The 22779-nt window shown below is 36.9% G+C and overlaps 2 protein-coding genes across 4 annotated transcripts; both read left to right on the top strand.

Annotated features, from left to right (window-relative positions):
- The first annotated feature begins 615 nt into the window (after window positions 1–615).
- Window positions 616–6590, top strand: LOC144633607 (SPRY domain-containing SOCS box protein 3-like). Of its 3 annotated transcripts, XM_078492450.1 has the most exons (4): window positions 830–970; window positions 3000–3117; window positions 3902–4092; window positions 5253–6590. In XM_078492450.1, the coding sequence occupies exons 2-4, from the start codon at window positions 3066–3068 to the stop codon at window positions 5739–5741; spliced, it is 732 nt and encodes a 243-aa protein (XP_078348576.1). In that variant the 5' UTR covers window positions 830–970; window positions 3000–3065; the 3' UTR covers window positions 5742–6590. The 3 variants fall into 3 exon arrangements, with proteins under 3 accessions (XP_078348575.1, XP_078348576.1, XP_078348577.1); XM_078492449.1 differs by lacking the exon at window positions 3000–3117 and having other exon boundaries at window positions 616–970; XM_078492451.1 differs by lacking the exon at window positions 830–970 and having other exon boundaries at window positions 985–3117.
- A 985-nt stretch (window positions 6591–7575) lies between these two features.
- On the top strand, window positions 7576–22303 carry LOC144632523 (cytohesin-1-like). Its single transcript, XM_078491189.1, has 15 exons — window positions 7576–7771; window positions 9576–9649; window positions 10357–10421; window positions 11109–11178; window positions 12416–12534; window positions 12633–12713; window positions 15832–15944; window positions 17506–17579; window positions 17718–17792; window positions 18530–18641; window positions 19134–19210; window positions 19944–20015; window positions 20199–20283; window positions 20803–20872; window positions 21864–22303. The coding sequence occupies exons 1-15, from the start codon at window positions 7720–7722 to the stop codon at window positions 21940–21942; spliced, it is 1218 nt and encodes a 405-aa protein (XP_078347315.1). The 5' UTR covers window positions 7576–7719; the 3' UTR covers window positions 21943–22303.
- Window positions 22304–22779: the final 476 nt, after the last annotated feature.

Raw genomic sequence — 22779 nt, 5'->3', positions numbered from 1 at the left:
ATGCTGACCGAACGCGTGTGAAAACGCACGTTAGTTTTTACAGGGAATAACTTGTTCGTTCATATCTCGGTAACCTTTGCTTTTTAGCTGATCGAAACTTGACAATAACGAGCAGATGGTCACGAACTTTATTTCTTGTTCTTCAACTCAAAATACTTCGAAACTACGGACAGGTACAGACTCTCACAGGGGAACGACTGTAAACTTGTCCATCACGCAAGTTATAAAATAATTTTTTTTACATCCTCCAGAAAATCTAAAACGTTTATCCGTGAGGACCGTCATATAAACGGCACGGAGTCGTGCTGCGGTTCCGAGAGAATTTCCTGTAAGCTCGTTTCAGAAGGGGTCTTTGTTTTCACCTTCACGATATTCCGTGCCATCTTGCATCACTTCGCTGACGTAACAGTGTTTACAAATACTCCCGCTCCCTCAATTTGCCCCACACCCCTGGAATTCTCACTTCGAAATATACATTTTTCTGCCTATAGTTTGAAATTTTTCTTCAAAAACAAACTCAAACGGCTGCTACGATCTTGGCGTTTTAAAACTTTAAAATTTTTATAACTTTTTTTGGCAGGTCGAAGGCGAATCGTGCTTACGCGAGCCCGCGTGTTTAGCGGGGCGGGCAGCAGGCGACGCCTTAAGAGTATCATTTTTCGACGAAAACAAACAAAATCGATAACCGCCTCACGGGAAAGTCAGTTGAGTGAAGTACACCGCGAGAAAATTGTTCGAAAGGAGAAGATTTTAACCCAAAGCTAATTGGGAGTTTCGTTGTAAATCATGGCATTAGTCCACACAAGTTTTCATGCAAACCCTCTGGAGAGCTCGAGACTATCACAGCGCGAACTTCTCGAGCGCATCTTCGGCCACCATGAAGCTGAAGACGAGCATGTTCATCATATGGACTACGAAGAAAGCTCGAGCGACTCTGGCTCGGACTATGAAATGGAAGAATATCATGAAGGTACGATTTTCTGTGTTTTTTGCTTTCAAAAATTCACATTGAAGGGGAAATTGAAGGGTGTTTTAGTTGGTAAATCTAGCGAAAAGGTTTTGTATTGGAAAGTGTAAACAGCGCGCAAAGCGCGGCTAGGCTGACGTGGGCCTTTTTTTCATCAAAACTTTTTTGTTTTTAGGGTTTATTTTCAAGGGTATCTTTCTTTTCTTTTTTCAATTTTTTTTTTTGGCACTTCAGTTTGATATTGCGACTCTGAAAACTCAAGGAAATGCTGAAAGACGAACTTTGTACCAAAGCGAAAAAACTCGTTAGCGAAATTTGCATATCTTAGGTGCCAAAAACAGCTGCTGTTTTCTTCGTAGTTTGAATAAAAAGCAATTTATGTTTTGAGTGCAGAATGCGCCGACAGCTTTTTCAATTACTATGTGCAATTCTGCTCGGAACAGGTCGATGCAATTAAAAATTTAAGTTGGATAACAGAATCTGTTATCCAGACCCTAAAAATTAATTTGTGACTTTCTCAGTTTTTTTTGCAGCGTTGACCTTCTGAATGGATTGTTATCAAGAACAAAATATTTGACATTTTAGGTGCAATACTTCATCACCTGAACAACTTTTATTTTAGTTGAATCTTTTAAACAGAAAAAAATTCAGTTTGATTTCGACGTTGTGTCGGTCACGAAACGTTGCATGCTTTAGTTCACGAAATATTGAATTCCTTTACGTCAGACTTATATCTGTTTCCGGCACTTATTATAATATGCTGACAGATCTACCACAAAATTTTACCCGAATATAACTTCTTTTCGTCCTTTCAAATTTTAGTCGCATAAATAAAATTTATTATACAGGTGAATGCTAATGTATAATTACATGTAACAATAATAATAATAACCAGAAAAATCCCTATTTTAAATTTTTACTGCATGATTTGTGTACAGTAGAGTTTTCGTAAAAATATTATAAAAGTAAACATTAACTGAGAAAGAAGTTACCCGTATAAGCTATGTGATACGGTTGCTTAAAAAAACGATTCAGAGAGATGAAAGAGTTCTTTCTCTCTTCCCACTGGTAATTATTTATTCACATAACAAAATTACTTGGGTATAAATTTTTAAATGGATTATTGTCAACACAGGTAGCATGTTTTTATTTGCACAGCCTAAAAGAGAATAAATTTTTAAAATTATCCTTACTGCTAATTGATTATTTTAGTTTGGTAATCCAACCCTCCAAGTTAATTTTTTTCCTTAGTGGCAATTTGGCCACCGACTGCTCAAGTTTGGTCGCCAGTGAAAAATTTTAGTCGCTAAATTAAGCTCACGCTTTCAATCCTTCTTCTCAATTTTAGTCGCCATGCTGGCGACTTCGGTTCCAATGTAGTCACCAGTTCCAAAATTGTAGTCGCCATGGCGACTAAAATGGTCTTAACTTGGAGGGTTGTAATCAATGTCATTGTCTTCTTTCTTGTAACCAGGACACTTTTTTGGGCTTCCATTCTCAGGCAGAAAAAAAATTGGGGATTACCAGAAATAATTTTATGTCTATTCTTTTCAGTTTTCAGTCTTTTATGATGGAAGAAGGCTTACGTTGACTTACAATTTCTTGTTAATAATTGATGATGTTGTCGCAAAATTACCGGTATATATTAGCAATTGGCTATTGCACAATACAAAACCAGCTCATAGCAAGTTTTAATAAAACTGCTTTAGGCAGAAGAGAGGGACCTTCCTTTAAGTGTGATATTATACCTGCAATTATGAATCTTAAATATTAATTGCAGGGGTTTCAAATAGAGTTCATGTTGCTGGAATTTACCCACCAGGTTTAAGTCTGTGATAATCCTGGTAATCCGAGATATTTAAATTGGAGGGAAAAAAAGAAAAATCCTTTTCCAGCTGAAGACTATAGAAAAAAACACCTGGTGACACATTTGCCAGCAGATTAATTTGAAACCCCTGAATTGTAAGAATACATGTATGCTGAATAGTAAAGAGAAGGCGTAGTAGTCAAGTCCATATTTATTGCTTTTTAGCTGCAGGTTGAGGGATGGTACAGTTAAAAGCGCTTGTTGGTCTACTAATGGTTGCCTTCCTTCTCCATGTCAAGGCTTTATGTCTTGATGAAAAAGGAAGTGTTTTTGAGGTTTAAAGGTAAAGTGATATCCCTATACTGACTTGGTTGTAATGTCAGTGTTGTGATTGTGCTTGTCGTTGGTGTATGTGGTTGTTGTTGTTGATGTTGTTATTGTGTTGTTGTCGTGTTTCACAAATTTGATTTCTGTTCCCATAAATACCATGTTCATTGCCTTAGCATATGGGCTGCATTGTTTGCCAAATGAAGTTTGAAATGGCATTTTGGGATGTTCACTTGAAGTACATCTATTTACGTGTTGCGTATGTGTTACGTACATGTTATTTGCGCAATGACAGTCCTTTTGTAGTGACATAATTTGCAGCCTGTATAGAGGCATACATATATGAGTTAGGAAATGATTTGCAATAATCATGTATCTCATTAGAGTGGTTGCCTTCCTTCCCCAGTTGAGACTTAGGAGTCTCAAAAAAAAGGAAGAATAGGACTTTAGAGCTGTGTTGTGACTGTGATATCTGTTTTATTGTATGTGACATGTTATTTATCATACTTGTGCTTGTGTTTTAATGTGAATTATTCATGCATGGTAGGTAGATAGTTTTAATTACTTCTGGCAATAACGACATCAGTGTTGAGGATATTATGTGCATATTAAATTGAAGTATTAAAATTTGCATCACGTAGTGTGAATTATATTACCTAACAATGTGACTCGGAATTGATGCTAAGGTAAACGACCATCATTTCAGAGTGAAACAGCCAATGTTCTGAAGACTACCACCAACCCATCAGATAAAGTGTGATAATTTTTACTTAACCTTTGTCTTGACTTGCATTCAACAGACTATGACTGGAAGTGGGATCCCATGACACTTTCGTCATCAGTATGCCTCACACGGGGCAATAAAGAAGTGTTGTTCCACCCTGATTACAGCTGTGGAACTGCAGCAGCTAAAGGCTCAAAGCCCCTTTGTCAGGGGGGAGAGTACTACTGGGAGATCAAGATGACCAGTGCTGTCTATGGTACAGACATGGTAGGTCATGTTCTCTGCCACTATTCTGGAACAATTTGACAGATTGAGACAGATAAACAATGGACATAAAACATGACAAAGTTGGAAGTGCCAGCTGATGACTTGATTACATTGTACAGACATTGAATACTCTGCACCTGTACTGTACCAACACTGAATACATTGTACTAATACTGAATACAGAACTTATATTACACAGAAGACATTGTTATTGGTGACAACTACATATTGTGTCAGGAAACAATGCATTTACTGGCTGCGTTGCAGTTAGGACAACAGACTCACTATAACCCATGACAGACTTAATTATAAACTTGACATATGCAACAACTTACATCTTCAGTTGCTTTGGAAAATCCAATGGATATGCACTCATCAAACAAAGGCTTACTTTGTACAGAGCTGACTCACAATTGTGACAGACATCATTCAACTTGACAAACATGGTTATAAATCATATAGCACCTGCTAAATGGACTATCAAACAATTACAGCTTTCAAACGGTGGCATAACTAACAGAACAGACCTCTACAACAGACAAGAACTGTTGACATACTGTATCCTTTATTAAATATAGTTTTAAATAAATTCTGTAGTACTTTTTAAATTCTGCTCATGAATAAGCTTATACACAATGAAGCATGCAGTGAAGCCAGATTAGTAATTAAAATGTTTTTGTTGTCTTGGCTATGTAGATCCACAGCTAAATTTAAATTTAAAATAGTGTAAAAGTGTTGAAGCACAGTTCATCATAAGAGAACAGACATACAGGGATGTTGCTAAGGGTCAGCTGCTGGCTAATTTAAGCGGCTGAAATAGAAGTTAAGTCCAGCTGAAATTTCACATGAAAACAAAGTCCTGGGAAACTTTTAGAGCTGCCAAGGCCAGAAAAGCCAGCTGGACTTGTCAATGAGCCAGCTTAGTGTTTTCTTAGCTACATTCCTGGACACATAACAAAGTTGGACACCTTTTAGTACATTGATTATTAACTGGGAGTTGATATAGGAAATAAGTAAATTTTGAAAAGTTGACATTTTGAGTGTTAGCCCTTTGTCAAAGCAAAGTAGAAATAAGAAAATCGACCTTGTTTTGTTTAGCTGATTGCCAATTAGTTGCACATAGTGATGTAAGACTCAATTTGTGTTTCTTTTTAAACCAGATGCTGGGTGTATGCACCAATGACTTGGACACAAGTCAATACAAAACCTCCTTCTGCAGCCTCATTGGCAAGGATAGTAACAGCTGGGGGCTATCTTACATTGGAAATTTTCATCATAAAGGAAAAACCCAGAAATACACTTCAAGGTTCGACCATGGTTCAGTAATTGGAGTGCATTTGGATGCGTGGCACGGAAAACTTTCATTCTTCAAAGACAATGAGCCACTAGGCGTGGCTGCTAAAGGACTAACTGGGAAATCACTTTATCCCATTGTTTCTTCGACTGCAGCGAGAACAAAGATGAAGTTACAACGCAGTTCGTCTACATCGTTTTCGCTTCAGTATCTTTGTTGTGCAGCAATTGGTAAAAGTTTACCAAATATCGAAGCACTACGGTCACTACCCATCCCACCAGGAGTCAAACGACATCTTTGTAATGAACTTGATTGGATCTTCAAGGTCCACTTACCCTCACAAGGGAAAAACTGATATGTAATGTCAGCTGATTTGAATTTTTTTAATTTATATCAAGAATGTTTAAGTGTACATAGCAATGGATTCAGTAACTTTTCTTCTGTCTGCAAGACTGGCTTAAAAAATACATGTAGGATGATGAAGATCATTCTATTCGTGGCTAGCTAAATAATTTGCTCAATTTATTTTCAATAAGAATAGAATTATTGCGCTTCTCTGTATCAGCGCACACAAGGAGCTAATAAAGTACTCAAAGCTAATTTGTTCATTTCAGTGTTGCTCTTACTTCAGTCTAGGTTTGAGGAACATTGTAAGCTTTCTGTCTTATCGGAACATTTTATCCAACCCCTGACCAAGTTAAAGAAATGACAAGTTCAAGGGAAATGGATAACTAATGAATCACCCAAGTGCTTGGCAAAGCTTAAAATTCGCTTTAAGTTAATGTAAACAGCATGCTTAGGATTCTGTGCATTTGTATGGTTTTATTACTTGGGAAGATAATGTTAAGATTTTTATTTGAAATTTATTTACAAAAGATTATGAAAAGAGAATATTTGTGACTGGAGATAAGACAGATAAATAATAGGATAATATTTATTATTATAACTATTTTGAATTCTGCTTGTAAATATGTTCATTTGATATTTTAAAGTATTGTTATTTGGAAACAGGAGGGATGAGATCGTTTATGCCAGGACAAATTTAATTACAACATTGTATATTAGTATTTGCTGAAAATAGGAAGAAAAAATACTGATCTGATTAATATTCCTTGAAGAAGCATATTTTTGTTGACCAGTCAAGGAGGTCTTGATCACTCTAGATGAAAAGAAATAAAATATTGTTGAGTTCTTAAAAGTTTAAGTGCCTTTTGTGACTTGAGTACTTTGTTTATTCAAGGGCTAATTTTCAAGAGAAAGAAAACCACTGTTTTGACCCCCATTGCCAACCAGATGAGTACCTTCTTTCAATGTAAACTATCTCACTGCAGGTCTGCAATATGCACAGAGGACTGCAGCAATGCACATACATTGTGTCCTTTGCACGCATTGCAGACCTTAATTCTATCTATTAATTTTTACTCAGGCATGCAACAAATTTATTATTTTTTAGTTATCTTTTTTTTGAGCGTTGAAGCTATTGCCTTTTGAAGTCATTCAGTTCTGGCTCCAGTTGTTCAAAGGATGGATAACACTATCCACCAGATAAATCGCCATCCAGCATATAGGTGTTAGCACAACATACTAGGCTATCCACTGGATAGTGATTTATCTGATGGATAGCATTATCCACCCTTTGAACAACAGGACCCTGAAGATTGATTTCCAGCTGTTTTGTTTACCTGCATTCCATCCTGAGTCCAAATTAAAACTAGTTGGAAATTTTCTTCACTGGTTACGTATACCATAGTACAATGTAGGATTGAGAATTTCCAGAAATTTGAATGGTTCATCAAGAGAACATTGCTAGATTGGCAATTTTCTGAATGTAGGTAGCAAAGTGTACTTGAGAATGTTTTAGTATCGTAATGCACCTATCAAATTTAAAGCCGGGCGGGGGGAGGAGACGGCATAGCCCGATAGGATGGGCTCCTGTCTGCCCATAGTGGGGACTTAAGACCGTTTTAATGGACTTTCTTACAACATTTTCTTGAAGTCTAGAGAGACTTTTGAACATCCCCAAATAGAGGATAGAGTAGGGGTTAATTTAGTCCCCATTGGAAGTTGCAGCATTTAAAATTTTTAGAGTGAAAAAAAAAATGAGGGAAAAAACAGCCCGCTGCATAATATAACGCCCAAAATAGGCGTTGACTCTCCAGGGGTCTGGGTACTAGTCGGCGGGCGGTGATGTCAAACGAGATAAACAAGATGGCGCATGTTGTAAGTCGGTGAAACTCGGAAGTGCTTCGAATTTATTGCAAATTCGTTCATCCACAGCGTCTAGAGAGAACATTTAAACTTTGCAAAGCGTGGTATCCGAGGAGAAGTATAACATGTCGACTCCAATAGTTCAAGATAGGAACGATTCAACCAAGGGAATGAATGGTAAGATAGCAAGCTTTTGACTGAATTTTGCAAGAAGTAGCAGTGTGGAAATTTAGTCTTGCAGTTAGCTTTAGATTCCATTAGAATTAAGACTGTGTACTTTTAGCTCAGCTTGAACATTATATCACAGTGTTAAGTGGATAAACGGCAGTATGTAGAAGCTGTGAATAGGGAAATATTTGATTTAAAAACTCCCGGTAAAAATATGTTTCGCGCGAAATCGACCATTTCTGTCAAATATGCGTTACTGTACTAACCGTAAGCTGAGCATGTTTGCCACATTTTATACGTATGGAACGTTCAATTTATAGACGAATTATTTTAATGGAAAAGCGCAGTACTTATTTTCGAAATCCTATAGTCAAAGTATTCTCTTTCTGACAGACATCGAGAATGCCTGTCTGTGGGCTCTACATCCTTCCGTCAACTGCGGGTCGTTTTATGATTGTTTTTTGTTTGCTTAGTCGCATACTTAGACGTTTAAACATTCCTCGACTCAAACGTATTTTTTTCTGGTCTAAGGTTTCACTCCACGTGTTTGGTGCTCATAAGTTACATGTACAAGTTAAAAATGAACTGCATGTGAAATGAAAAACATTATAAATTTCTTGGAAACAAAGGTTTTTGAACATATGAACACCTAGAAGTGTCCCTTAAGCGTGCGGAAAAATAACTGACCGCTGAGCGTAAAGGGAAAAAAAATAAATGACCCCATTTTTCACACGGTCATTTAGTTTTTCACTTCATGCACGACTATCGACAGTCATTAAAAAAATAGGGACTGCTCGTAGTCTACTATAAACCATTATTAATTTATAAAACGGCTTATGTCAGCAGCCTTTTTTGATAGTAAAACAACAAAAATTGTTAAATTATGCAGCATTTGAACCATGCCATTTAAGGAATATCTGAAAGAAAATGAAAGGCTTTATTTATAGTTTGCATATGCAAGAGCATTACATCAGAGAAGATTTAGTTGCGTAGTAGCTCATAAAAAGAGGTCAATGTCATCTTGTAAGTGAATTTACATACAGTTCTGCATGGTGTAACAGGAACCAATTTGAATGAAGTTACTGGTGATTGTACTGCAGAAGTTTTAGTCTCATAAGTGGGGTACTCAAGGAACTGTCAGAAAGTGTGAAGGATACTTTTTTGTATAAAAAAAATTGCCAATAATTTTTGGGGTAGGTCTTATTATTTTTTCCCAATTTCTTTGATCTTGAATATGAATATTAGGATTACAAAAATTGATGTTTGTTGTTTTTTTTAATTTTTTTGTCATATGGATATCTAGACAAGCATGATCTAGGTGGGATGTGATTAGATAGGCAACTTATCACAGCTTCAGATGATATTTAAAAATGTGATTATATTTTCTGCAATACCAAGAGACAGCTAAACTTGAGAGTAAACAGTAATCATCTGAATGATGTTTGATAGTCAATTATTTCTAATAATAATTTTTAATTAACAATTGGGATCATTTGGAAGGAAATATCAAGTAAAGGGATCTATGGAAAAAAAGTACTAATAAAAGTGATTTTTAATATGTATAATGTTCTTGGTTATCTTATTTCCATACAATGTTACTTTTAATGCCTGTTAATGCAAAGAAGTTTATAAATGTACAGTTGAACCTCGTTAACGTAGTTGTATCACATCAAGGGGCAGAGCTGAGTGTCCATATTATAGAGGTGGTGAATTCTGGTTTCTCCTGGACCATGGAGTTGTCTGTACGGAGAGGTTCAACTGTATTTATATATAATTATTAAATATGCTATTTAAATTAAAAAATTGAATTTAGGTTTAACTCCAAAAGAGCAGTCTCTTCTTATGGGGATCAGGAAAAGAAAATCAGAGTTGCTGATTGAAATTCAGGTACAGAACTGTTGCATTTCCTTTTTGATTCCAAGCTTATAATAAAAATTAAAATAGAAAATTATAGTTATTACTGATTTTTCTAGTAATTTCTTGTAATATACCCTTAATATACCCTCTCTCTGAAACCTGAGCCCACAAAACAACAGTAGTGTTGAATGTCACAATATTAAAATATTAATTTAAGTTCTCTTTTTATAACAAAAATGTTTATTTAATGTCAAGCAAAAAGGTGGTTTTTGACTGCTTTTAACAACAGTGAAAACATGGTTTGTGATCATATATCAGCCATAACATGAATTGCACAATTTAGAAAATTTTTACCAGTGATATCAACAGAGGATCAGTACACTTTTAAAGAGTTATTTTCAGAAAGCTTATAGCTGCTGTAGAGAAATTCTTTCCCCCAAAAAAATTATTCCTTAACTGTCAATGAGCTGGTTAAAGAGATTTCCATTGAAGTACCAGTCCACAAGTTGGTTTAATTGATATTTTGCAATGTTTATGTTGTTTGGTTGGTTTTCTTCTTTACATTCTTTAATATATTTTACATTATATATATAAAGTTAGAGTCAATCAGGACAAATCTGGTAATTTTGTTCTATTAATTAATTATTTTTGATAGAAACTACATTGACCCTTTTTTACGTTTTGAAATTTAAACCATCTCTTGTTATTTTTTTCTTTTTTGCTACTAATTATTATAGCGACTCAAGGCCGAGATAGCAGACGTAACAGCAGAAATGGACGCTGTTGAACAACGTGACAATGGGTAATTGAAAATTTATAAAGTTTTCAAGGTTTTCAAGTGTAAAAATAGCGTGTAACTTAATACGTACAATCATGAGAACATTTACAAATCATATAGCAAATCTCCCAGGCCATAAGTGACCACCTAAAATATCAAGCCAATTTGTTTTCACTTACTAGAAGCAGTTCCACAGGAGAGGTGCTAAAAGTATCTTGTCCAAGAACACACCCTGACCAGCACTTGAACTCAAGCCACTTTATTCAAAGTCCAGTGCTCTTACCATTAGCCTACCATTCCGACCAGTGACCCACAGGTGTATAAGTGGGTCTAGACAAGTAGTACTATGAGGACAACCTCAGTGGCATATGCAGACCTACAGTACAAATAAGTGAGGCCCCCTATCATCCAGGCCCAGTAATAATGGGGGGGGAGGGGAGGGGGCACTCTCAAAAATAGATTTCTTGGCCCTATGGACTTCTATTTAGCCTAAAAATAAGGTGGTGGCCCGCCATATGCCCTAGATCTGCCACTAAAACTGACAGAAAACTTGGAGAACCTACAGTTGTATTAAGGACTAATTAATAGAAACCAGAGATAAATGCCAGTACTGATAGGCTGCCAAGTCTCTCCAAACTGCTGTGGATTAAACAAGTTGGAATCTTTGTTTATCAAGAGCTGATAATCTTTTATTAATTGTTCTTTAAACAGTTCTAAAGATGATCCCAGGGCTAAGCAATTATCTACTGGAAAAAAGAAGTTTAACATGGATCCTGACAAGGTGTGGACAGTTTCGTTTTTCGTTGTGTTAATTATATGTACCTGTGCTTAGCATTGGCTGTATTTGCTTCACTTTTTGATTGGTCGATTGCCGGTGTCTTTCATGAGTGGTTTTGGTTTTGGTTCAAATAAAAACCAACATCATCTTGAATGTCACATTAAAATGTGTACTTGAGGAACAATTAGTTCTCCTGACCATGTCTAATACTTATTGAGCACAGTTCTAATAAGCCTTTTATATAAGACATAAAAGTATTTCATAATACCTGTAGTTTATATCACAGTGTAAATGGTTTGTTTTAACAATGCTTTTGCAAACGTGTAAACTTTAAAACTTTACAGTTTACCATTTGCAAAAGCATTCTAAACACTCAGATAAAAATTTACATATAGTGAGACAATATTTTCTTGTGTGAGGTCAAAATTACCAGAGAAATCAGATTGAGACTACTCTGAGGTATTTTAATTTCTTCCACAAATTAAAAATTCATTAAAAGCTGCTACAGCTGGTGGCAGGATTGTTTATTATCTTGGTAATATTGTGTCAAAAATGTGCTGATAAGTTATTTTGCATGGGAAAATTTCAATATTAATATCAATATTATATAGAGTTTGGGTGAAAAGGAAGAACAACTTTATCTTAGGTAACATTTCTATTACACCAAAATTGATTTCTAGAGGTAGGGTTTTTTTTTTTTTTTGTTTTTACCCATTCTGCTATTTGTGATAATTAAGTAATATGACATTTTAATTTTTTGTTCGAACTAGAATGACACAGTCTTCCAAAACTAATCACTCTTTCATGGGTTTTGTAACATTTTTTTAGAATTGAATTTGATTTTGAGATCATGAGTTTAAGTGCGATTTTGGCTAGTTGTGATAATACTATTCTACATTATTGAATGGTTTCACATAGCAACAAAGCATTTGAGCGAGGGTCTTCGTTTTGTAGTTTCACCCGGCCTATTCTACAAAACGAAGACCCCGTCGGTTTCGCGTCTTTTGGCATCTGAAAAAGTCCTCACTGACTACCTCATTGACTGTTTCTTGCTGTTGGTTTGTTTGCCCACGCATTGATGTTATTACTTTCAAAGGAATTGGAGAATTCTCATCCCTGTTATCTTGTTGACTTTCAGTCTTGTTTAATTTGACATAAAAAGATCTAAAATCGAATTTGTGAGCCAAATACTTAAAAAAGTGCAATGATTTTTAATGTCTTTTTGTCATCATGTTAACAGGGAATGGATTACTTGATAGCTAACAACTTGCTGAATAACACTCCAGAGGACATTGCAGACTTTCTCTTCAAAGAAGAAGGGCTAAATAAAACAATGATTGGAAATTATCTTGGAGAACAGTGAGTTGTGCATTGGACATCTTTGGGCCATTTTGGGGTAAAATGCTGATAATTGTTATTGTAAGGGAATTAAAACTTTTGGTGATATTATTCCACAGTAAAGAATTCAATCTGGAAGTGTTCCGAATCTTTGTCGAGCATCATGATTTCAAGGGAAGATTATTAGTAGATGGCCTCAGGTAAGTTCGGCTAACTATGTACTAAAAGTTAATAATTATATATGTTTGTAAGCTAGTAGCTTAATTTAAGGTCATTGCCCTGTATTGTATTGTGCATCGTTACTGTGCAAAATTTTACGATAGTTAGCACGCGCACATACATGTAAACAAAATAGCAGCTTTTTTCTATGTGGGTAGGTGGGTAGCTTATGCGAGGGGAGGCGCCCAGATCGAGCGGTCTGGGTACGAGACCTGGCCTGGCACTGTGTTCTTAGGCAAGACACTTTACTCTCATAGTGCCTCTCTCCACCCAGGTGTATAAAATGGGTACCGTCAAATTTACTGCTGGGGGTAACCCTGCAATGGACTAGCATCCCATCTGGGGGGGGGGGGGGCAGGGTAGAAATACTCCTAGCTGCTTAATGCTACAGAAACCGGGATAAGCTCCGACCTGATTAACCACTTGGCTTAACAGCAGGCTTTATCTTAGGCCACGAAAGAAATAAATCCTCGCTTTCTTGTAAATGAGTATGCTGACCTATCAAATTTTTCTCATAATTTGAAAAAAAAATTATCACAGGAAAAGTAAACTTTGCCGGTATTTCTGCTCCTAAACGAATATTGTGACTGCACTTTTTTATTTTAAAGTTGAAGTCCCCTTAAAGTAATCAACCAGTTGGCAAAGTTTGGTTGAAAATCTACATTCAGTTCTATTTTGGGCAACTTAGTGGTATTGCCTACTCTCCCTAAATGAGATACTAGTCCGTGACTGATTTGCTGACATTTAAATGTTTATTTGAGAGAAGCAATGTGCTAGAAAAGTGTCTTACACAGTCATGTACATCCACCACAGTGGGGACTGATGAAAGGGGTGGGGTGTCTACAAAGCGAAGACCGAAGACCGAAGACCCAAAAACGAAGACTTGATTAATTTAAGGCCTTTCAAAGTTCAGACAGTTAAAACTTGGATAAAGTGCTTTTTCCGACGCTATCACACGCAAAAACAGCGGGGTCTTCGTTTTGTAGAATAGGCTGGGTGAAACTACAAAACGAAGACCCCCGCTCAAAACGCTTTTTCAGATGCCAAAAGACGCGAAACCGACGGGGTCTTCGTTTTGTAGAATAGGCCGGGTGAAACTACAAAACGAAGACCCTCGCTCAAATGCTTTTTCAGACGCCAAAAGACGCAAAACCGATGGGGTCTTCGTTTTGTAGAATAGGCCGGGTGAAACTACAAAACGAAGACCCTCGCTCAAAAGCTTTTTCCAGACGCCAAAAGAAGCGAAAACCAGTATTTACCCAGAGTTGTGTGACGGAAGTGACATGAAGTGAAGGTGAAACAACAGACGTGTCAATAACAACGAAGACCCTCGCTCAAAAGCTTTTTCCAGACGCCAAAAGAAGCGAAAACCAGTATTTACCCAGAGTTGTGTGACGGAAGTGACATGAAGTGAAGGTGAAACAACAGACGTGTCAATAACATCGAGGCTCAGAAAACATTAGCGTGTTCTGAGAGAAATATACGGAATATTGGCACCGGCTGTTTTAGAAAGTGTTTAAGGAAAATCGTCCGACATTCTGTTTGTTTATTCGCTATTATGGCCGCAATAATATAATTCCGCTAGTTTGTCGTTTCTATTTCTCTTGTTTAGGAACGGTTTGTTCCAATTGCCGAGATATCCAAAAGTTGATAACGAAACTGAGGTGTATTAATCTGGCCGAAATAGTCGATCAGTCAAAATAGAAAGGCATCCCAAGGTGATTGCATTACTAATTATAGAATCGATGACCAGATGTCACGCAACGAGAGCCAGGAACAAAGCAAACTTCCTGCCAGCCCTTGGCCCTTTTGTTGTATCGAGCATGCTTTCTTGCAATCTTTAGATATGTCGAAGGCCATAAAATAAATGCAAATGCTGGGCTTGCACGGTTTGATATCGGCGCGAAGAGCGAGGGTCTTCGTTTTGTAGTTTCACCCGGCCTATTCTACAAAACGAAGACCCCGTCAGTTTCGCGTATTTTGGCGTCTGAAAAAGCTTTTGAGCAGGGGTCTTCGTTTTGTAGTTTCACCCGGCCTATTCTACAAAACGAAGACCCCGTTGGTTTCGCGTCTTTTGGCGTCTGAAAAAGCGTTTTGAGCGGGGGTCTTCGTTTTGTAGTTTCACCCGGCCTATTCTACAAAACGAAGACCCCGTCGGTTTCGCGTCTTTTGGCATCTGAAAAAGCGTTTTGAGCGGGGGTCTTCGTTTTGTAGTTTCACCCAGCCTATTCTACAAAACGAAGACCCCGCTGTTTTTGCGTGTGATAGCGTCGGTAAAAGCACTTTATCCAAGTTTTAACTGTCTGAACTTTGAAAGGCCTTAAATTAATTAAGTCTTCGTTTTTGGGTCTTCGGTCTTCGGTCTTCGGTCTTCATTTTGTAGACACCCGAAAGGGGTGAGGATGCTTGTCGGGAATTTTGAAAAAAAGCCCTAAAAGAGACCAATCTAGGTGTGGCTCGAGCTTATTTGGACCCCTAAAAGATACCAAAATTCTGAAAAATAAGATTAATTAATATTTGTATATTTTTTCGTGTGCAACCCTAAACAAGACGCTGATGGATTAAAATATTGACATTGGCCCAGAACACCCTAAGCCATACCCAAAATCCGAAATTTATTCCCCAAAGCAAGACAACAACCAATATCACGCCCCCCATCCACATACCGGTAATTATGCTACGTGTTATCAAGTAATCCAGCCCTCTTTACTCTTTATGCTTGATACAAGTAAATGATTCCAAACTTCTTTTAAATGTTTTGTAACAAGCTCTGGGAGTGAGGTAATGATAACCCCAGGTAGTTCACCCAAGTTGTAAATTCTACAGAAAAGTTAAAACTTGCAGGAAAAGTGCAAAGCTGACCTTGAAGTTCTAAGTTATTAGTTTTGTAAAATAATAATTGCAGAGACTGTTTAACAGGGACGGCGGAGCAATATTTCAAGTGGGGGGGCTGACTAGAGACTTGAAGTGGGGGGGCTTAAAAGACTTTTCTCTTAGTAAGTCTTTATTTTTTCGGAAATTCTGGGGGGACTAAAGCCCCCCCCCAGCCCCCCCGGCTCCGCCGTGCCTGTTTAACCATGCTTTTTCACATTCTTGTAGAGAATTCTTGTGGAGTTTTCGTCTTCCTGGTGAGGCTCAAAAGATTGACAGAATGATGGAAGCATTTGCCAAGAGATATTGTGAACAGAACCCTGGAGTGTTTACATCAACTGGTGAGTTAAGCCGCGACTCACTTGGTGATTTTATTTGCCAATCGCGGCGATTGGGGAAAGCCAAGTGTGCCTGGTGCAGCGATTGCAATTTTTGCGGATCACCACATCTGGCAAATAAAATCGCCAATATCTGACACGGTGATCAGCGAAAATTGCAATCGCTGCACCGGGCACACTTGGCGATTTTTGACGATCGCTGCAATCGCTGGCAATCAAATTCACTGCAATCAGCAAATAAAATTGCCCAGTGTGTTGCTGGTTTTTGCTGCAAGGAGAGATACAAGAAAGGTCTTTTATCTCCTCTAAAAATTGGTTTTGTCAAGTTGGTACTTGAAAAATGCCCTTTTCCATTTCTTTGCATGTAGACATATAAAGGTAGTAGCCCTGCCCTTTGTCTTCCAAGACAGACAGTTTTTCCTTCTGGAAAGATAAGTACAGTCAAACCTCTCCACACAGACCCCAGGGGGGCTACTCTGGCTTGTAAATGACGGGGATGATCGAATGGAGGCAAAACTCAGGACCCAAGAAAATCCCTAAGTCTTCCGACATAACCCAAAAAAATCCCTGGACCAAAAATAACCCCCAAAAAAATCCCTTGTCAAATTTCCCCCTAAATTTCCAGGAGGGGCAATAATATAACACAAAGAAAATCATTAAAAGTTGAACACTCATGCTTGTTTATTCATCATACCATAAATACGCCAAGGCAGTGCCAAGGCACTTTAGTTTGTTTTTAATACCCCAAAAATCCCCTATTTAAATCAAGTCACCCAAAAAAATACTTTCCTAATTTTCCAACCCAAAAAATCCCGGAATAAAAAATTTCAAACCCAAAAAATCCCGGAATAAAAAATTTCAAACCCAAAAAAAACCTTCGATCATCCCCGTCATTTCCAAGCCGGAGTACCCCCCTGGGACACAGACACCTTTATAAAATGAACAGTGCACTTGGACCCTACCTCCATGACAAAGTCACCTAGTAAGTTATTATACAGATACCTATCTCTGCCTCTTTGGTGGCCATATTAGATAGGTTTGACTGTGAATTTCACGTACAGTACTTACCCCCTTATAAGAATCTGCAATTTAAGAACCTGTTAGCCTAAAAATATCAATTTAGACCCCATTTACATAAGAACCTATTTAGCCTAAAATTTGAAACAGGTTCTTATAGAAAGGTTCTTATAGAAATTAACCTAAAAAAATCTTCATATATATGTATATATTCCATTAGATATATATCATTAAATCAACTTTTAGCCTGATACTGAGAATTATATTATCTACTAAAATGGGTCATGGCCACATACTGTACTGTCTAAAGGCCAGGCCTGTTTTGGCATTAAATTAATATACATGCCACCTTTCTACCATTCACAGGTGTATAATATATTCCTCATTAAATAAGAATCTATTTAAGAACCTGCGTAGCCTAAAATTGCACTAAGCACCATTTACATAAGAACCCGTTTAGGCTAAATTTGAAAAAATGGGTTCTTATAAGCGGGTAAGTACTGTACTTGATTCATTAATTAAGTTTTGTTTGGTTCTCACTCCACAGATACCTGCTATGTTTTAAGTTTCTCACTCATCTTGTTAAACACTAGTCTTCACAACCCAAGTGTCAAAGACAAAGTAAGTACTAGTTAAAACAGTTTTTTTTTTGAAAGTCAAGATTTTTTTTTCCATTATTATATTGACAGATTGGAAGTGTCTTATAATCTTGTCCTTATTGATGTATTATTGTTTCTTTTTTCCCTTCTCTTTTTGTAGCCTACATTAGAGAGATTTATTCAAATGAACAGAGGGATAAACTGTGGAGAAGATCTACCAACTGACATTCTTGTGGTTGGTTTCTTTAATAAATAATATTATTTGTACTTGATATAATATTAATAATGAACTTCTAAACAACACCCTTCTTTTGTCAGTGATTCTCATCTTGTAGTTTATTTTGGACAGTCATCAAAATTCTGTCCACGCTTCATTCTGTAGTACTGTTGTACTGTTGAGCTTCAAACCCAATGGGAAGTCAAACAGTAGGGCAAAAGAAGTTAACCACTCTTAAAAAAAGTGACAAGGCATAAGAGGATTTGTTTCCTTTGAACATAAGAGTGTAGTTGTTAATTAGTTTCTTTTAAAGAGTTTGATATTTTTACTCGTATTTTCCGAGGACCATAAGAGAGTGGAATGCACTCCCTGCGGCGATTGTTGAGTCCAACTCTCTTGCGTGTTTCCAGTCTGGACTGCGCGAGCATTTTTATTAATTTAGTTGTTTACCCATAGAATGTTAGAATTTTTAGATTTTTAGAATTTTTAGATTTTTAGAAATTTTTTTTTTTTTTTTTAATTTAGAATTTTTCAGATATTATATATGTACATATTGTATTTTACTTATTTTTAGACGTTGGTGTGATATCCGTATGGACTTTTTACCGATATATTAAAATGTAGATGTACTGAGTGGGAGGGGAGAAGTAGCTGTTGCCGTTAGAATTGTGCAGTACACACTGTGTGGCTACAAGCAGAATCACAAGTGTCTGTTTTTTGGGGCTAATTTAATCATACGTATTGTTGATATTTAGAGTTTATATGAAAGCATCAAAAATGAACAATTCAAGATCCCGGAAGATGATGGAAATGACATAACTCATACATTTTTCAACCCGGACAGAGAAGGCTGGCTTATAAAGGAAGGTAATGGACTTTTTTGTAACTCTTTTTTCCACTATATAGAGTGTTGAAACTTCTGATGTGCAGTTCCAGAAAATCTCCATACCCACCCTGCGGAAAGTCATTGGTAATTCTGAGTGGGTGGGTGGTCTCAAAAGCCAAATATTTTTAACTGGAATTTCCAGAGGGGTGGGGGGATTCAAACCAATAAACCTTCCGTGGGAAGGGTGTTGTAAATGAGAGAAGATGATTGCCTGAGAAAATACTAGGCTTTAATCACCAAATCTCTGTCTATACAAACATGGCGGCCAACTGCAACCACGAGGCGACCACAAGGATCGCAGGCTCATACAAGAAAGTTGAACATACTACATGTACGACACAATGAATTATAACGTAACGCAAAACTCGCAGTGTTCAAGTCCAGAGGGCCTTTAAGAGGGCCTCTTGCAATGTCATTTATGGATATTTTCTCAAAGAACACAATTAACATTAATGTGTGTTTTTATTTTCAAGGTGGCTTGCACAAAAGTTGGAGAAAACGATACTTTATCTTAAAAGATAACTGCCTCTATTACTTCAAGAATGTAGGGGTATGTATGCTTTTTGTTTGCATAATTTCATTGAGCTTGTCAAAGAGTGAAGGGGGGAGTTGATAAAACAATTTTTTTCTGGGAGGAGACATAACAATAATTAAAAGTAAATTGCCATATTTAGAGAGGAAGCCACATCAGCTCTAGCTGGTTTTCGTGCAGTTCCTCTATCCAGACATTCTCGTCCCCATAGCCCTTTCGTTTCTCTTAGCCGGCTGGGCCTTGGCACGAGGAAACAAAGGGCTCTGGGGACGCAGGATTTCCAGTCCTAGATTCTAAGACTTCCGGTCTTCATGTATGCAGTCACGACGTTTCAAAAGAATGTATGAGAGAGTCGTTACGTTTTCGACTTCCGTTTAGGAATTCTTTGTTCCAAACAGCCAATAAAAAAAATTCGAATTAATTCAAAAATCCTATGTCCCCAGAGCCCTCCGTTTTCTCGTGCCAAGCCGGCTAAGAGAAATGAAAGGGCTATGGGGACGAGAATGCTATCCAGATCGAATTTGGAAATGTTGGTTTTTCATGAGGGAGAAAAACTGGAGAAAACCCCAGAGCAAGGCAAAAACCAACAGCAAATTCAACCTACATATAGCACCAGGCCAGAATTTCGATCAGTCTTGGATTTTTTTTTTCATTTTGTGACATTTAGAAATACCAAAAATTTCTAAATTTGGTTGTTGAACCAGTACTTTCTTAGCAGATCTTTTCTTAATGAATTATCACTGCTTTACAGGATAGGGAGCCCCGTGGTATTATTCCTTTGGAAAATCTTCAAGTGAGAGAAGTTCAGGATGCCAGAAGAAAGGTGAGTTTTTCATGACAATTTCTCCTGCTTAAATTGGACTAAAATAAAGGATTAAGAAATATTTGACAGTAAAATTTGAAAGCAATCTGAAATCATATTTTGTAATTGATTTACCTTAAATTAAGAACGTGTAAAATATGTAACTGGTAGGATTTTAACTCACCATGCCATATTTCTTTCCAGTACTGCTTTGAAATATATTCAGCGGATAATTCATCTGGACTAATAAAAGCTTGTAAGACAGACTCAGAAGGAAAAGTTGTAGAAGGTTTGTATGGGTAAAATGAAACAAGACATGTCTATGAGTTATTTAACCACTTGAGGGGTACAGGTGCTAGACACCTAGTTGTAGTAAATCCTTTTTTTTATTATTATCTAAAATTATCCTTCTAATTCACACATTTTCACGTTCTGTTGTTACTACTTGTCTTAATAAGCATTTTTTTTCTACTTATTATTCAACTCACTGTGCTTTGTAAACCATTCAACTGAAGATGACAGATGCTCTGTCGAAACATGTCTTTGAAACTTAAAAAAAATTGTCGTTTTTCTTAAAATCTTTACGTGTCTGCTGTTCTCAAGACCTTTTGAAATCCTTTCTTATTTTTAAGTGTCACCCTCTCAAAAGTTTGTTTATTTGATTGATTGATTGACTGATTGATCAATTGATTGATTGATAGATAGCATAAAAGGTATATGATCACATTCAAGAGCTGCAATCTTACATGTAAGTTGCAACTGTGTCTTGCTCTATGATTAAATTTATAATTCAATGATGATTTTTTAGGGCACCATGACGTGTATCGTATCTGTGCAGTCTCAGAGGAAGAAAGAGAAATCTGGATTGGTTGTATAAAGTGAGTTGAACCTCGTATTCTTGCCACTGTTCATCTCATGCATGTGTATGCAGTCCGCCCATTAGTCATTCTCCCCAAAAGATGCATACCATTTTAATTAATTAGCACTGCTCATGGTAAGAGAGTGTTGGCTAACATTAGCCTGTGGACAGGCTCCTTAGTGGGATATATATATAGGGCAAAAAAACCATGGACTTCTTCTGGGTTACTTGATACTGTGTTCAAAAGTAAACTGGCAACTTGTAAATCATGTGGGGGAAGCTGTGGCCTAATGGTTAGCATGTTGGATGATTATTTCTCAGGTCGCTCAGGCTTTTTATGGGTATAAAGTATACTGTGTTATTCCAAATTTTGGTTGTTTTCATGATTTTAAAGGGAAATTTTGGGTATACTGGGTACATGCTTTTAAGGTATACGTATTTTCTCGATTAAACGCCGGGCCCCGAATAAACGCTGGGTCTCCAAGGTAGAGTGGTCAGTAAGCCTTTTAGGCATTTATTTGAGGTGTAATATGCTTTAGGTATGATGGCAAGATACATTCATGTCACAAATAATGACTAAAACCCTTTTTAATGAATATTTTGCTCAAATATACTGCACCATTCAAATAAACGCCGGATCCACAGAACCAAGTTTGAAATAAACACCGGGGGCGTTTAATTGAGAAAATACGGTACTGGTATACCACTTATCCCCCTGGCCGACCCTTATTTCTAGATTGGGCAGTCGGGATTCAAGCATTGGGTGGGGTTATTGCGTTATGTTCTGGGTCAAGACACTTAGTTTCACAGTGTCTCACGCCACCCAGAAGTATTAATGGGTACAAGCAAACTGTTAAAAGAACTTGACAAAATGCTGGGGGGAGAGGGGGACAGTTGCTTCATGCTACAACAACCATGCAGAAAATGCTCAAGAATTGTGGGCCAGTTTGACCCAATTATGACTTAACCTTTTTGCAAACCTTGCTGAGAAAAAATCTTCTCTTTTTCAGGGCCAGTATGATATTTGATCCGTTTTATGATATGCTTCAAGCTAGGAAAAAGAAAGTCACCCAGGCAGCATTTAATTAGTAATAATTATGACTTTACAGGATTGCTTTTTTAACCAATTTTGTATAACTATTTGACCCTCTGCCGTATGGCGGCCTTTTCAACATCATTATCGTAGCGTGATTCAAAACGTAGGTATTTTGTGTTTTAGGCTTTTTATGAAGATACAGATATTTACTACAACTTCAATTTACAGTTGTTTATTTTTACACAAGAACTGTTCAGTTAACATAATAAGTAGATTTGCAGTTGTTGTCAAGTTGTGAAGTGGTCAGTTATACCCTGCTGGTAAGATTACATTTTCATAAAATATTGTCTTCAATCCTTCAACCTGAGAGAGTGCCCAAGCTCAATTTTTAATTTTACTAAAAAATTTGCAACCAAAGTACCCTGTCTCTCTGCTGGGGCCACATTTAACTGACTCCCAGGTCTGACTCTAGGAGTGAAAGGGTTAAAAGTTAGTTCATGGCTATGAATCTATTAAGCAGTTTCAAAGAATACCAGAAAAAGACAGGAGGTTTCTTCGGAATCGATTCACATCCTAATGAAGGCTCTTAAATTTTTATTTCTTTATGACGACTGCTTTGTTACTTTCAAAAACCTTTTTTAAAGTCATCGATTTACTTATGATTTATAATTATCATATAGTTTGTACAGTATCTTTAAAATTTGTATAACTGCATACTTTTTTCTATAATTCTAAAGTTAAGTTATTGTTGTACTCTTTTGTACCTTTTAAACAAAAATTTGTCATACATTTAGCAAGAAAGTAGTTTGAAATTCACACTGCGCACCAAATACAGTGATGTGAATTCTCTATAGGTACAAAATAGGGAAACCCCATTGTTCAAATATTAA

This window comes from Oculina patagonica, chromosome 12 (genome assembly GCF_052425735.1).
Source record: "Oculina patagonica isolate OP01 chromosome 12, crgOcupat, whole genome shotgun sequence".
NCBI lineage: Eukaryota > Metazoa > Cnidaria > Anthozoa > Scleractinia > Oculinidae > Oculina > Oculina patagonica.
This window is presented reverse-complemented; position numbering and strand designations above follow the sequence as displayed.

Bases quoted from the DNA above. Each gene is read 5' to 3' on its own strand.
- LOC144633607 (XM_078492449.1), top strand. From the start codon at position 787: ATGGCATTAGTCCACACAAGTTTTCATGCAAACCCTCTGGAGAGCTCG. The intron at 971-3,901 runs GTACGATTTTCT...TGCATTCAACAG, and splicing joins AATGGAAGAATATCATGAAG to ACTATGACTGGAAGTGGGAT. The intron at 4,093-5,252 runs GTAGGTCATGTT...TTTTTAAACCAG, and splicing joins CTGTCTATGGTACAGACATG to ATGCTGGGTGTATGCACCAA.
- LOC144632523 (XM_078491189.1), top strand. From the start codon at position 7,720: ATGTCGACTCCAATAGTTCAAGATAGGAACGATTCAACCAAGGGAATG. The intron at 10,422-11,108 runs GTAATTGAAAAT...TTCTTTAAACAG, and splicing joins GTTGAACAACGTGACAATGG to TTCTAAAGATGATCCCAGGG. The intron at 20,873-21,863 runs GTGAGTTGAACC...TCTCTTTTTCAG, and splicing joins ATCTGGATTGGTTGTATAAA to GGCCAGTATGATATTTGATC.